Raw genomic sequence first — 15,049 nt, 5'->3', positions numbered from 1 at the left:
GTGCACTGTCGATGTTTCCATTTGAAACCGCAGAGCACTTTTATATTGTTACTGGGACTCTGGGAGAGTGATGCTTAAATGGTGACCTGTGACTCCCAAGAGCTGATCTTTTTACTGCACCTGTGGGCTGCCTGTTGTTAGAAAGAGGTTTTCATATTTTGCACCCCTCGATTCCCACACTGGGGATCCACAAAAAGTTGGGCCCTGGTCCCTTGGAGGCGCAAAGTTTGCCTTCATTATATTATAATGTGCCATTGGCTGCTGGAGTTCTGCACGCCTGCCAGCAATGCACTATCAATATAAAACTGCTTTATAGGAGCCATTGAAGCGGTCTAAATTGGCACTTTTGCTAATATAATAAATAACAGTTGGTGCAGTATTGATGTCTGCCATTTGCTGGCACTGGCATATACACATAATTATATTTATCATCACTGTACCAGGTTTTTGTTCACTTACACTTTTTCAACTCAAAATTGGGCTCCAGAAAGATTGTATTCTTGAGTCAAATGATGGTATTCAAATGGTTGCCACAAAAATGTTGGACTAATTCACTGACGTCAGATGCCTGTGTATGTATGGCATCAACATGCCTTTGTATGGTTGCACTATGTCTTCATAGTATTCACTGATATTTTGCATCTATACACCATTATTATTTCTCTGCATTAAAGTTTTTAAATGAAAATATAATGTGAAAATACTGCATTTTGTCTGAGTATTGAGTTGGGTACAGTAGTATAGTGGTTTTGTTACTCGACTAGTAATCCAGAGACCTGGACTAATAATCCAGAGTCATGAGTTCACATCCTGCCACGGCAGCTGGGGAATTTAAATTCAATTCAATTAATTAAATTTTAAAAATCTGGAATAAAAAAAGCTAGTATCAGTAATGGTGGCCATGAAACTACCGGATTAATGTTCTTTAGGGAAGGAAACCTGCCGTCCTTTCCCGGTCTGGCCTATATGTGACTCCAGACCCACAGCAATGTGGTTGATTCTTAATCGCCCTCTGAAATGGCCTAGCAAGCCACTCAGTTGTACAATCTCGCTACAAGAATTCTTAAGAATAAAATCGGACGGACCACCTGGCATCGGACACGACAAAGGCAAACCAAGCCCAGTCGACCCTGCAAAGTCCTCCTCACTAACATCTGGGGATTTGTGCCAAAATTGGGAGAGCTATCCCACAGACTAGTCAAGCAGCAGCCTGACATAACCGCACTCACAGAAACATACCTTTCAGCCAATGTCCCTTTCACCATCCGTGGGTATGTCCTGTCCCACTGGCAGGAAAGACCCACGAGAGGTGGTGGTACAGTCAGGAGGGACTGGCCCTGGGAGTCCTCAACATTTGACTCTGGACCCAATGAAATTTCATCAGGTCAAACATGGGCAAGGAAATCTCCTGCTGATTACCACCTACCACCCTCCCTCAGCTGATTAATCAGTCCTCCTCCATGTTGAGCACCACTTGGAGGAAGCACTGAGGGTAGCAAGGGCACAGAATGTACTCTGGGTGGGGGACTTTAATGTCCATCACCAAGAGTGGCTTGGTAGCACCACTACTGACCGAGCTGGCCGAGTCCTGAAGGACATGGTTGCGGCAGGTGGTGAGCAAACCAACATGAGGGGAAAAACCTACTTGACCTCGTCCTCACCAATCTACCTGTCGCAGATGCATCTGCCCATAACGGTATTGGTAGGAGTGACCATCGTACAGTCTTTGTGGAGACGAAGTCCCGTCTTCACACCGAGGACACCATCCAACGTGTTGTTTGGCACCACCACCGTGCTAAATGGGATAGATTCAGAATGGATCTAGCAGCTCAAAACTGGGCATCCATGAGGCGCTGTGGGCCATCAGCAGCAGCAGAATTGTATTCCAGCACAATCTGTAACCTCATGGCCCAGCATATTCCTCACTCTACCATTACCAACAAGCCAGGGGATCAACCCTGGTTCAATGAGGAGTGCAGAAGAGCAAGCCAGGAGCAGCACCAGGCGTACCCAAAAATGAGCTTTAACACAGGGACTACATGCATGCTAAACAGCGGAACCAACATGCTATAGACAAAGCTAGGCGATTCCATACCAACGGATCAGATCAAAGCTCTGCAGTCCTGCCACATCCAGTCGTGAATGGTGGTGGACAATTAAACAACTAACGGGGAGGAGGAGGCTCTGTGAACATCCCCATCCTCAATGATGGCAGAGTCCAGCACGTGGGCGCAAAAGTCAAGGCTGAAGTGTTTGCAACCATCTTCAGCCAGAGTGGATGATCCATCTCTGCCTCCTCCCGATATCCCCACCATCACAGAAGCCAGTCTTCAGCCCATTCGATTCACTCCACGTGATATCAAGAAACAGCTGAGTGCACTGGATACAACAAAGGCTATGGACCCTGACAATATCCCAGCTGTAGTGCTGAAGGCTTGTGCTCCAGAACTAGCCAAACTGTTCCAGTACAACTACAACACTGGCATCTACCCGACAATGTGGAAAATTGCCCAGGTATGCCCTGTCCACAAAAAGCAGGACAAATCCAATCCGGCCAATTACCGCCCCATCAATCCACTCTCAATCATCAGCAAAGTGATGGAAGGTGTCGTCGACAGTGCTATCAAGCGGCACTTACTCACCAATAACCTGCTCACCGATGCTCAGTTTGGGTTCTGCCAGGACCACTCGGTTCCAGACCTCATTACAGCCTTGATCCAAACATGGACAAAAGAACTGAATTCCAGAGGTGAGGTGAGAATGACTGCCCTTGACATCAAGGCAGCATTTGACCGAGTGTGGCACCAAGGAGTCCTAGTAAAATTTAAGTCAGTGGGAATCAGGGGGAAAACTCTCCAGTGGTTGGAATCATACCTAGCACAAAGGAAGCTGGTAGTGGTTGTTGGAGGCCAATCACCTCAGCCCCAGGACATTGCTGCAGGAGTTCCTCAGGGCAGTGTCCTAGGCCCAACCTTCTTCAGCTGCTTCATCAATGACCTTCCTTCCATCATAAGGTCAGAAGTGGGGATGTTCGCTGATGATTGCACAGTGTTCAGTTCCATTCGCAACTCCTCAGATAATGAAGCAGTCCGTGCCCGCATGCAGCAAGACCTGGACAACATCCAGGACTGGGCTGATAAGTGGCAAGTAACATTTGTGTGAGAAGAGTGCCAGGCAATGACCATCTCCAACAAGAGACAGTCTAACCACCTCCCCATGACATTCAATGGCATTACTATTGCTGAATCCCCCACCATCAACATCCTGGGGGTCACCAGTGAGCAGAAACTAAACTGGACCAGCCACATTAAATACTGTGGCTACAAGAGCAGGTCAGAGGCTGGATATTCTGCAACGAGTGACTCACCTCCTGACTCCCCAAAGCTTTTCCACCTTCTACAAGGCACAGGTCAGGAGTGTGATTGAATACTCTCCACTTGCCTGGATGAGTGCAGCTCCAACAACATTCAAGAAGCTCGACACCATCCAGGACAAAGCAACCCGCTTGATTGACACCCCATCCACAACCCTACACATTCACTCCCTTCACCACCGGCGCACCGTGGCTGCAGTGTGTACCATCTACAGGATGCACTGCAGTAACTCGCCAAGGCTTCTTCGATAGCACCTCCCAAACCTGTGACCTCTATCACCTAGAAGGACAAGGGCAGCAGGCATGTGGAAACAACACCACCTGCACATTCCCCTCCAAGTCACACACCATCCCGACTTGGAAATATATCGCCGTTCCTTCATCATCGCTGGGTCAAAATCCTGGAACTCCCTACCTAACAGCACTGTGGGAGAACCTTCACCACACGTACTGCAGCGGTTCAAGAAGGCAGCTCACCACCACCTTCTCGAGGGCAATTAGGGATGGGCAATAAATGCCGGCCTTGCCATCGACTCCCACATCTCATGAATGAATTTAAAAAAAAAAGTCCTGTACATTCTTCACAAGAGCACCGCTATTGGACTTTCTGATGGTTCAGTGATGTGGTACTGAGTGATGCAGAGCAGGAATGTTTCAGTTTAATCGCTGATCTTTGCTGGGAGGGTGTTTGTGGCTGTTCTCAAATCCTTGGGCTAGGAAGAGGGGAAAAAAATAACCTAGGGGTCGGCCTCCTAATCCCTATCCTTTGGTCCCTGCTGGAAAGCGCTTGTGTGTAGAGGTTGGGATCTCCATCCTCGGTTGAGTAACCTCCGAATATTCAATGTCTAGGCCAACTCGTAGAACCACATCCTGGTAGAAATAACCATCTCTGGAGGGAAGAAGTTTGGAAGTAAAAATGAGAAGTTCTGCTTTTCCCCACCCATAGCTCCTGAAAAATCCTTATTCTATACTGCATGCAAATATGGAAAAGAAAAAGTCATCTGATTTGAAGGAAAACTTTAGACTCGTGGAATGCGGCAGGATTTAATTCAGCACTCGTTTCAGTATGTCCTGTTTTGAATAATATATGTAGAATAGTGGATCCCTAGGAATGAATTCAAACAAGGCTGTAAACTACTTGTGGGCTCCAGATGATTTAAACTGTAAGAGTTTATTTTGAGTATCTTACAGCAATCATCAAGCTCCCCAATATTAGATTATAGCCTTGTGGTCACTTTAAAAAAAAAATGTATATACTTTTAAACATATATGGAGCGGGGGATATCACTTTTTCAATCTGAGACAATGTTGGTTAACGGTTTGCTTGCTGCATTGTGTATTTGATCCATACTGACATCCACACAAGTATATTAATGACTTCTGATGTCATTGCTGTAGGCTTATTGAAAAATAATCTACATTTGATTACTGGAAAAATCTATGACTGCAATAGTGAGTATACAAGATGGAATAGAATCTCTCCACTCTGAATCCTGTCTGTGATTTTATTTTCTTTGCTCTCTCTTCCTCCCCACCCCCTAGTCAAATGTTTGCAGGTGGGTAGTAGTAAGCATTTGGAATTTCACATTTGTGAAGTTCAGTTGGGCCAAAAGTGAATTCCAGTTGTTCAGCTTTTGCAAGATTAAGTATTCATGGCACAACTCAGCACAGACCGGAATTGAACCTAGAATTTTCTGCTCTATATGATTCAGCTACTTGCTGCTTTTACCAACTAAGGTGCCAGAGATCTTAATCTCAGCCCGTAGAGCAGTCAGGGGCACTATGATTGGGATCAGTGCTGGACTGAGGGTGGTGGGGGGAATCAACTCAGGATTCTGCTGCTGATTATAGCTGGAAGCACTGGAAGACAAAGTGTTGTGTGTGGAAGACGAGATTGTGCTCGTTTGGATGCACCCCACTGATAAATGGCTTACCAATGCTCACTCTCTAGGCTCAGATATGAAGAGTGGCCAGGAGGAGCCAGAGTGCTCCACAATGAAACCTTGGGCCTTCCTTACCCTAGGCTTCCTTCTTTGACCAGATGACTTCCTGTCCTCCCCCACCCCCTTTTTGGCCACTTAACTGATTGCCAGGAACCGTGCCTTTGGGTCCCCATCAGTGGCCGCCTGCCACCCGAAATCCCGCTCCTATCCGTCGGCCAGCTACCGCTTCCCACTAGGTTTGGGCAGGAGACTGATGGAGACCATACAGATCAGGCCTGGGAAATAAAATCTACCAGGCCTAACGTTGCGGAGGCCTGGCCGGTATCCCAACCACCTCGGCCCCTGCCCACATGACTCCCTTCGGGGCTTTTGTGTCTGGGCTCTGGAACAATGGCTGCTTAAGTGAAGTACTTGAAAGCTGATGATATGGAATTATACCCCAACATAATTCAGTATGTTGAGGTGAAGACGGGAGAAAAGTTCTTTCTGGGAGTGGAGGGTTGCTTTTTTCCCATTATCACGAAGACCACCTACTTCCACCTCGGTCTCCTATTTTCTACCCTCCATAAACTTAAGCTCATGCAAAAGTCTGCTACATGTATCCTGTCCTACTCGCACATCACCCCTGCCATCGCTGACTTGTAGTTTCTCATTGTCAGCCCACACTCTTACCTCCCTAACCCCTCTGCCTTATCACCTCCCTCTCCTTCCTTCAGACTCTCCTTTACAAACCTCCTCTTTGACCAGCCTTTTGGTAACTCTTAATCTTTCCTCCTTTGGCTCAGTGTCCGTTTTTGCTCAGACCTGTGAAGTACCATTTATCTACATTAAAGGTGCTATACAAACGCACATTGTCGTTGTGAGCAGAATGTAAATCATTAATCTGCTACACTGAGAGGTATTTTTGAAAACAGATAGTGTTAGATAGAGGACATAATTTTGCTGTTGTGCAGCCATGGCTATCCAATTTTATCAGTTGGCTACTGTATCCGTACCAAATGGACCCGAATTGACTAAGATTAATAGTAATGTTAATTGCAGTCGCTGAGGTTCTGACCAGATGGCTACACTGACTGATTATAATATGTGTATAGAAATTGCAGCTCAGGAGGCAGTCATTTCAAGAGAGTAGAGAGTGTGGCAGTGATCAATTGCGATAGTGTCTCAATTTTTTCCCTCCAAAATGGGAAATAGACTGAAATATTGAATTAAAGCTAATTGAAGAAATAATAAGATCATGGTAAGCAAATGGTGATATTCACTTGTCTTGGAACTGTAAAAATTTCCATCCTTGGATTGATAACTTTGTGTACTGTCCTTTTGGGATAAACAAAATACAGTGCCTTTAGTAACTAGTTTAAAAATTTATATAGGCACCCTGAAATACATTTGAAAGCAGTGAGGTACAGATGCAGTTTGGTAAGATAAAATGAGTGTAACTTTCCTGGTAGAATAATTGCTTGGGTATTGTTTTCCATTCTTAACACTTTGTCTAACCTCCTTCACGGACATCATCCATTCTCACCTTCGATTCTAGATGTGAGGAGTTTGTGGACCTATGTCTTCAAATTGAGCTCTCTGCCTCCCAACATTTCCTCCTTTTCCCCACCCACTACTCATCCTAACCATGTTTACTGAAGTGGTCAATCTATCCCCTTCTTCAGGCATTGTTTTTTTAAAAAACAGTTACTATTTCTCCCTCCTTAAGAAGACCACCCTTAGCCTCTCTATCTTTACGAACTACCAGTCTGTCTCTAACCTGCCCTTTCTCTCCATGGTCTTTGAAGGCATTGTTACCACCCAACTGCTTGCTCACTTGTCTCACCACTCTCTGTGCTTCCAATCCAGTTTCCAAAGCAGGCCCACAACATTGAGAGTGTCCTGGTCACAGTTACCAATGATGTTGTATATGTCTACGAATGCAATTCACTGCCTGTCCTAGTCACCATAACCTCTTTGCCAACATCACCACTATTGACCGTCGCTTCTCGAGCACGATCCGCGCCCATGGCATCACTGTCTTGACTCCACTCCTACCCATCTTAACAGTTGTTGCATATCTTCAAAAAGTTTACTTTTCCATGTCCACTCAGCGTGCCTTAGGGCTCCATTGTTTGTCCCCTTCTATTTATTTTCGTGCTGTTAATACTCAACTCTATCTCTCCAGGTCCACAGTTGACTCCAAGGCTGAATTATCAAACCACTCGTCTGACATCAAGCCCTGGATGAGTTATAACTTTGTGTAGTTCAACGTCAGCAAAACTGAAGCCATCCTGTTTGTGCCATCTTCATTAACTTCCCTAGCTGCTTGCATAGGCTGAGCCCTATGTTGTGCAATGATGTTATTCTTTTTGATCTTAAACTAAGATTTCTACTTTGAGTCTGATCCATCACTATCTTCTACGTCCAGAAGATTGCCTATTTATCCCCACTGTCTAACCTGCCCTTTCTCTTTATGATCCTTGAAGGCACTCTTGCCATCCAACTACACGTTCACCTCTCTGCACTGCTCAAATCCTCTTCACCTTGATCGATTTCTTAAGTGCTCTCCTTACGGACCTAACTGCCTACACAAACGCAAGCTAATCCAGAACTCTAGAGCGCAAGTCCTGTCCTGTTCCGATCAGTACTTCCATGCTTTCCCTAATTCATTTACTTGCTTTGCCTCAGCAGTTCAATTTCAAGATCATCATCCTTGTTTTCAGATCCCTCCATGGTGTTGCCATTTTAGAATCATAGAAATAGCACAGAAGGAGGCCATTCGGCCCATCATGTCTTTGCGGTCCGAAAAAGAGCTATCCAGCCTCATCCCACTTTCCAGCTCTTGGTCCGTAGCCTTGTAGGTTACAGCACTTCAAATGCATATCCAAGTACTTTTTAAATGAGTTGAGGGTTTCTACCTCTACCACCCTTTCAGGCAGCAAGTCCCAGACCTCCACCACCCTCTGGGTGAAAAATTTTTTCCTCAGCTCCCCTCTAATCCTTCTACCAATTACTTTAAATCTATGCCCCATGGTTATTGACCTCTCTGCTAAGGGAAATAAGTCCTTCCTATCCACTCTATCAAGGCCCCTCATAATTTTATACACCTCAATTAAATCTCCCCTCAGTCTCCTCTGTTCCAAAGAAAACAACCCCAGCCTATCCAATCTTTCCTCATGGCTAAAATTCTCCAGTACTGGCAACATCCTCGTAAATCTCCTCTGTACCCTCTCTAGTGCAATCATATCTTTCCTGTAATGTGGTGACCGGAACTGTAAGCAGTACTCTAGCTGTGGCCTAACTAGTGTTTTATACAGTTGTAGCATAACCTCCCTGCTCTTATATTCTGTGCCTCAGCTATTAAAGGAAAGTATCCCGTTTGCCTTATCTACCTTTCCTGCTACCTTCAGGGATCTGTGGACATGCATGCCAAGGTCCCTCTGTTCCTCTACACCTCCCAGTATCCTCCCATTTATTGTGTATTCTCTTGCCTTGTTTGCCCTTCCCAAATGAATGACCTCACATTTCTCTGGATTAAAATTCCATTTGCTACTTTACCGCCCACCTGACCAGTCCATTGATATCTTCCTGTAGTCTACAGCGTTCCACCTCACTATCAACCACACGGCTAATTTTTGTATCATCTGCAAACTTCTTAATCATGCCCCCTACATTTAAGTCTAAATCATTGATATATACCACAAAAAGCATATTTGGGAAATCTTCTCCAGCCCATGTGGTTTAGACCAAACCCTCCGTTCCTATGATTCTGGAATGCTGCTAGCCCCCTATCTACTCTGCCCCACCATTAGGGTCAGTCCAGCAGCTGCTATTATGCTACGCTCTGGAATTTCTTGCTAAACCTCTTCTCTTTGCTACCTTTTTGCCGTCAAAGAAACAGTTAAAACTTATCTCTTCAACTGTGCCGTGGGTTCAAGCCCTTCCTGCTTGGTGTTTACCTACTGTTCTCTCTTTCCCCCCCACCTGTAATATTTTCACAAATGGTTCTATATAACGGCAGCTTCCAGTTGTATTCCTGTGAGGGATGAGAGACAAGGGAAGAATGAGATATAATGTAGGCCACATTCTGTGCATAATGTATCTTTATTTAAAAGTTGCAGTATCCTTGCACATCGTGGCCCAGTTTGTGAATTGATTGGAAATGTGTTGTGCCCTGCAGAGTTTCGAGCAGATAATTTAACAGCTTAAGCTTTTCATAATTGACTACAACTGAAGAATGGAGGAATTTAATAAGTTGGTAATGCCTATGTTTTTAAAAGTAGACAAGCTTGTTCCGTTCATCGATGGTTGTAGCGTCTGATTTCCTTGATTGTTGTGCAGTGTTGAAGATTAGTAGCGAGGAAAACACTTCAATGCTCAAATTAATGTTAATTGATTACCAAATTAATCATAGTGCTTCCATTTTCCAAGTTTTGTTTCGCTCACATGCAAAATTGTTCTTGCATGGATGGAAGACTTGCTCTCCATTTTCTGAATTGGCCTCCCATGTGTCAATAGGAGAATGGAGACATAGGATATAGACTATTTAATTAAAATAAAAATTCAGAGTCGCAGATGTTGGCTGGCTCATATGTACTTTTAGGTCATGGTGCAATTGTACACCATGATTAGGGCTGCTGTTTAAAGGCCATTGAATAAGTCAAATTCCATTATAATTGCATGGCATTCCAGGATTTTTACCAGTTTTATGTGGGTTGTATTTCTCTAATTCTTTCCATTTGTAATTAGGGCTACTAGTTTATGTCCACCACCAAATTTGTCACATTTTCTTTTCATTCCGTCGGATTTCTGGGGGTTTTATTGTTTTGGGGATTGTAATTCTGTATTTCTATCCCTTTTTGCATGAAAACAGCAAATAATGGCCCTGGTCATGATCCAAGTGTGCTGACCTGGCTCAGACAGTTTAGTAGGCCGATGGGCAGGTTACAGTTCTGGTAGCAGATTGAAATATCCACATAAGAGTCACCATTGTGGAAGCCAGCAAATTCACGTTTGACAGCGAAACCCATGATCAAGAATCAACAGTATTGGAGTCAAGGAAAAGTGCATACTGTCAGTTTTCATCATCCCGTCTTGATTATACTTTCATTTTGAGTCAGGTTTTCTAGTAGGAACAGGATGCTAAATGCGCAGCAGAATTAAGAGTTGCAGGTTTTGAAATTGGCCCACTAGGCTCAAATTAGTACCGCATCATTGAAATGGTGACTGGTCCATGACCAATGTCAACATAACCTGCCTTCACTAAACATTTGTGTGTGTGCAAAATATAGTTAGTAGATGCTTTGTTTCTATTATGCTTTCAGACCAGTGACCTCTGTCAGCTATTGGTCTTGCAGCTGTAAAAGGATATTCTAGGGTACGATTCTACAATTGGCCTTATTTCTGAGTATTTGTCTGAAAAAATATATCTACGAGTGGTTTTCCTAAACAAAACCACAATTCAGAATTTTAAAACAAGATTTAGATTTATAACAAGGTGGCTGGCATTCAATCAGTGTTACTTTTGCCATGTTTTAGGTTAGGCATTGAAGCATGACTTGTCATCCAGTTTCAACTCCAAACACCTGTCAGCGGTGGCCAGGCTCTGGGGACGGTGGCTTGGTGACAACACGTCGTTTTTCAGTGCCTGGCTTTGGAAATGGAGCAAAGGTGGCAATTCTGGTTAAGTCCAGCCACAAAATAATACTTGTTCTTTACAATTTACTCACAGGCACTCTTTTTGGACATATATTTGCTGGTAAGACCATTTGTACTGCTTTATTCTGAAGTATTTCTTCAATCCTGATTTTTAAAATTGGTGAAAAAACGGAAGTATCTCAGAACCACAAAGAATATTCACAGGGCTGGCATGTATCTGACTGCACTACAGTTAGCTTCATGAATAGAACAACTTGTATTTTGTAGGCTGACACTGGGTATTTTCTGCACAGTGAGATTTTTGGTTACATTTTCTAAAGCTGAAATAACAGAGAAACTCATTGTCCTCGGTTAGGTTCTGCATTAACTGAAAAGGTGGAAAATATTTCCCTAGCTGTCACAGCATGTGAGATAAGACGAAGTATCTGAATATTTTAAATGCTGCAAATATCTTCAGTATTCAAAAGGTTAATCTGTAGAAGGCACATTTCCAATGTATGCCAGCATTTCCATAGCAACGCTTTAGAGATGCCAGCATTTGGACCCACTACTGTTATCTGCATAGAAATGTCTAGAACACGATTTTTGTGCATGTTTCTAGCACCATCATCACAATTTTTCCTCAAGGAAGTTGATGTTTAAACAGTATAAATTAATATGCAGACATGAAAGGTCTCCATTTGGGAAAGTACAGAAAGGCAAATAATTAACTACTATGCGGCCAAGTGTTAGTGCATTGGAACATTGGATACCTAAGTTCTAGTTTCGTTTCAATTGAACAGTTTTAAAGGGGGCGCAGGAACACAGAGACCTGGGGGTGTACGTACGCAAATCTTGGTAGGTGGCAGGACAAGTTGATAAAGCTGTTAAAAAAGCATATGGGATCCTTGGCTTTATAAATAGATGTGGAGATGCCGGTGATGGACTGGGGTTGACAATTGTAAACAATTTTACAACACCAAGTTATAGTCCAACAAATTTATTTTAAATTCCACAAGCTTTCGGAGGCTTCCTCCTTCCACACCGTTCACCTGACGAAGGAGGAAGCCTCCGAAAGCTTGTGGAATTTAAAATAAATTTGTTGGACTATAACTTGGTGTTGTAAAATTGTTTACAATTTATAAATAGAGGCATAGAGTACAAAAGCAAGGAAGTCATGCTAAACCTTTATAAGCCACTGATTAGTCTTCAGCTAGAGAATTGTCCAATTCTGAGCACTGCACTTGAGGAATGATGTCAAGGCCTTGGAGAGGGTGCAGAGGAGATTTACCAGAATGGTACCAGAGATGAGGGACTTCAATTATGTGGAGAGATTAGAGAAGCTGGGATTGTTCTCCTTAGAGCAGAGAAGTCACTTTAAAGACTCAAATACCTAGAACTACTCCAATATCTACTGAAAAACAGGCTGCAACATGCAAAGTTTCAAAGCACTCAGTGAAATAAAGGAAAACAGGTAAAAATAATAGGATTATGGATACACTGCAACCTATTACCTTCACCCAGGGACTGGACTAACTGGCGAGATTTAAAAGAAGAGTTCAAAATTATGGGGGGTTTTGATAGAGTAAATGAGGAAAATCTGTTTCCACTGGTAGGAGGGTTGGTAACCAGAGGACACAGATTTAAGATAATTGGCAAAAGAAGCAGAGGAGAGATGAGGAGAAATTATTTTACACAGCGAATTATGATCTGGAATGCACTGCCTGAAAGGGTGGTTGAAGCAGATTCAATAGTAATATTCAAAAGGGGATTGGATCTATACTTGAAAAGGAAAAATTTGCAGGGCTGTGGGAAAGAACGGGAGAGTAGGATAATTGGATAGCTCTTTCAAAGAACCGGCACAGGCAAGATGGGCCGAATGTGCTGTATGATTCTATTGCCTATTTATGGCTCTCTTACTGATGGCGAATTCAGTAAAAACCCTCCTTCTCTCCTACTTATCCCCTCCTTCATGCTTCTTTCAGGGCACTCAAATAACGTTATTGGGGGGAAGCCGTAGATTTCTCCAGCACTAAGTATATGAATTGTTTTTTTTACATTTTTCATTGAATCTGCACAGATGTGTTGGAATTCCAGAGACCTAATTTACCATCTATCCACCAGCCAGTTATTCTGCACAGTGTCTAGAAACTCTTCCACTATTTAATTAATGTCTGCATTGTATGCTGCCCTGGCTTGATGTCTAATTTTATTTGTTGAACTTACAAAACCTGTCTTTTTAGAAACCCAAATAGTTCTGACCCAAGAACTGTGGAAACCCAAATTCTTTTTCCATCCTTGAATATAGTGTGACATCTCAATGCAGCAGTGACTTAAAACAGAGTTGACACAGTAAAATTTGCAAGAAGGCCAAGTAACTTCTCTTGTAACTTTGATGTGTATGAATTATACAATTGCTGTCACAGGTGGGAGGGACTGAGTTCCAATTTCTCAGACCATCATGAAGTATCCACTTCCTGTAACTACTGTTAAAATATATTTTAAAACAGTTGGATAAAATCCTAGAGTAGTCAGTATTTTCAATTTATAAAATATACTTTAAAGGTTAGCTTTGTACAGTCCAGCCCGTATTTGCGGTCTCCTCTATTGCGGTCATTTTTCGTTGGCCCAAGATTTGTAGCATTGAATACAGTGAGAGATTTCCTCCGTAAGAGTCACCTGCATACTCTGTATTGTGGCCAACTTATAAAGATGTTTTGTATTGTATGCCACTCTCCTAGTTGGGACTCAGGAAGCTGAGTGTGGTCTTTGCGTACTGTCTCCATTCAGGGATTTGAACTCCTGCCACCAGATACGAAGTTGATGTAGTTTTGAACACATTAAATGGCTTTGTAACGGTAGAAATATTTGTAATACTTGCAGCAGCATTGAAAGTGTACATCATGACAAAGTTCAGGAGAGTAGGAACTTTTTCAGTAGAGTACTGTAAAAGTGGCTGCATAAAGTGCCCACCTGTGTACTGCAGCCAGTTGGTCCATTCCCGCAGGTGAAGGTAATAGGTTGCAGTCTATCCATAATCCTATTATTTTTACCTGTTTTCCTTTATTTCACTGAATGCTTTGAAACTTTGCACGTTGCAGCTTGTTTTTCAGTAGATATTGGAGTAGTTCTAGGTATTTGAGTCTTTAAAAATGGATATAATATAATACACCAATGAGTTAACCCTTTTTTGGGCATGTTTTTGATTTTGTCAAAATGGTATTTATCACATTTGTTTGTGCTCTTCTTGACAGTGAAAAAGAGTGGTCTAAGAGAGACCCTTCCCACTCCGTTGATTGTCAAAACCGAAGGTAATTGCCTGCCCCCAGCTGCTAAACCACTCAACATCTGCTTCTGAACTCACCTCCGGCATCCTCCTATCAGACATGGCAGGACCCGTGCCAAGCAGGGCCAGAGTTTACACTGATGTAAACACACACAAACCAAGAGAATACTGGGATTATGAATCTCATGTGGTGGAATGGGGGTAAGTTCCTTTAAGTCAGATCATTGCATTTGAATACTCAGCAATAAATGTAAGAAAATAGTTGCATTTATATAGCACTTATTCACACTTTTGGAACACCCTAGAATGCTTGACAACCAATGTATTACTTTTGAAATGTAGTCATTGTTATTTTACAGGCAAATGTCCAGCCAATTTACTAGATACAATTGTAAGGTCCCACAAACAGCATATGAGATGAATGTCCAGATAATCTGTTTTGGTAGTGTAGTTTGAGTGAATTAATGTTGGCCAGAGTACTTCCTGCTGCATGAGCACTTTGGGATCTTTTAGGTCCATCTGAACAGGCTGTGTAACATCTCATCTGAAACATGGCACCTCAGATGATGCAGCACTCCATGCTACATTATACTGTTAGTCTAGACTTTGTGCTCAAGTCCTGGAGCATGGCTTGCACTTACAACCTTCTGACTCAGAACTGAGAGAGCTAACCGCTGAGCAAATTAACACTTGACACAATAAATGTAGTTGTATTAATCTTGGAGAGCTCAGTTGTTAAGATTTTTTTTCTTTCCTTTCTCCTTCTCTCAAGGGTTTTGACTTTTTGCTGAGAAATGTTTCCACAGGTGTTGGAACATATGTTTCACA

General features: G+C 42.9%; 1 protein-coding gene across 1 annotated transcript in view; it reads left to right on the top strand.

The window, feature by feature from the left end:
* LOC137335127 (casein kinase II subunit alpha) overlaps window positions 1–15,049 on the top strand; it is a 79,323-nt gene that overhangs the window by 11,175 nt on the left and 53,099 nt on the right. Inside the window, exon 2 of the mRNA XM_068000251.1 lies at window positions 14,190–14,422. Within this exon, the coding sequence (XP_067856352.1) occupies window positions 14,322–14,422 (101 nt within the window). The 5' untranslated portion in view covers window positions 14,190–14,321. The remainder of the gene's footprint in view (window positions 1–14,189; window positions 14,423–15,049) is intronic.

Source organism: Heptranchias perlo, chromosome 19 (genome assembly GCF_035084215.1).
Source record: "Heptranchias perlo isolate sHepPer1 chromosome 19, sHepPer1.hap1, whole genome shotgun sequence".
Lineage (NCBI taxonomy): Eukaryota > Metazoa > Chordata > Chondrichthyes > Hexanchiformes > Hexanchidae > Heptranchias > Heptranchias perlo.
Note: the sequence above shows the minus strand (reverse complement) of the source record. Positions and strands in the feature narration are given on the sequence as shown.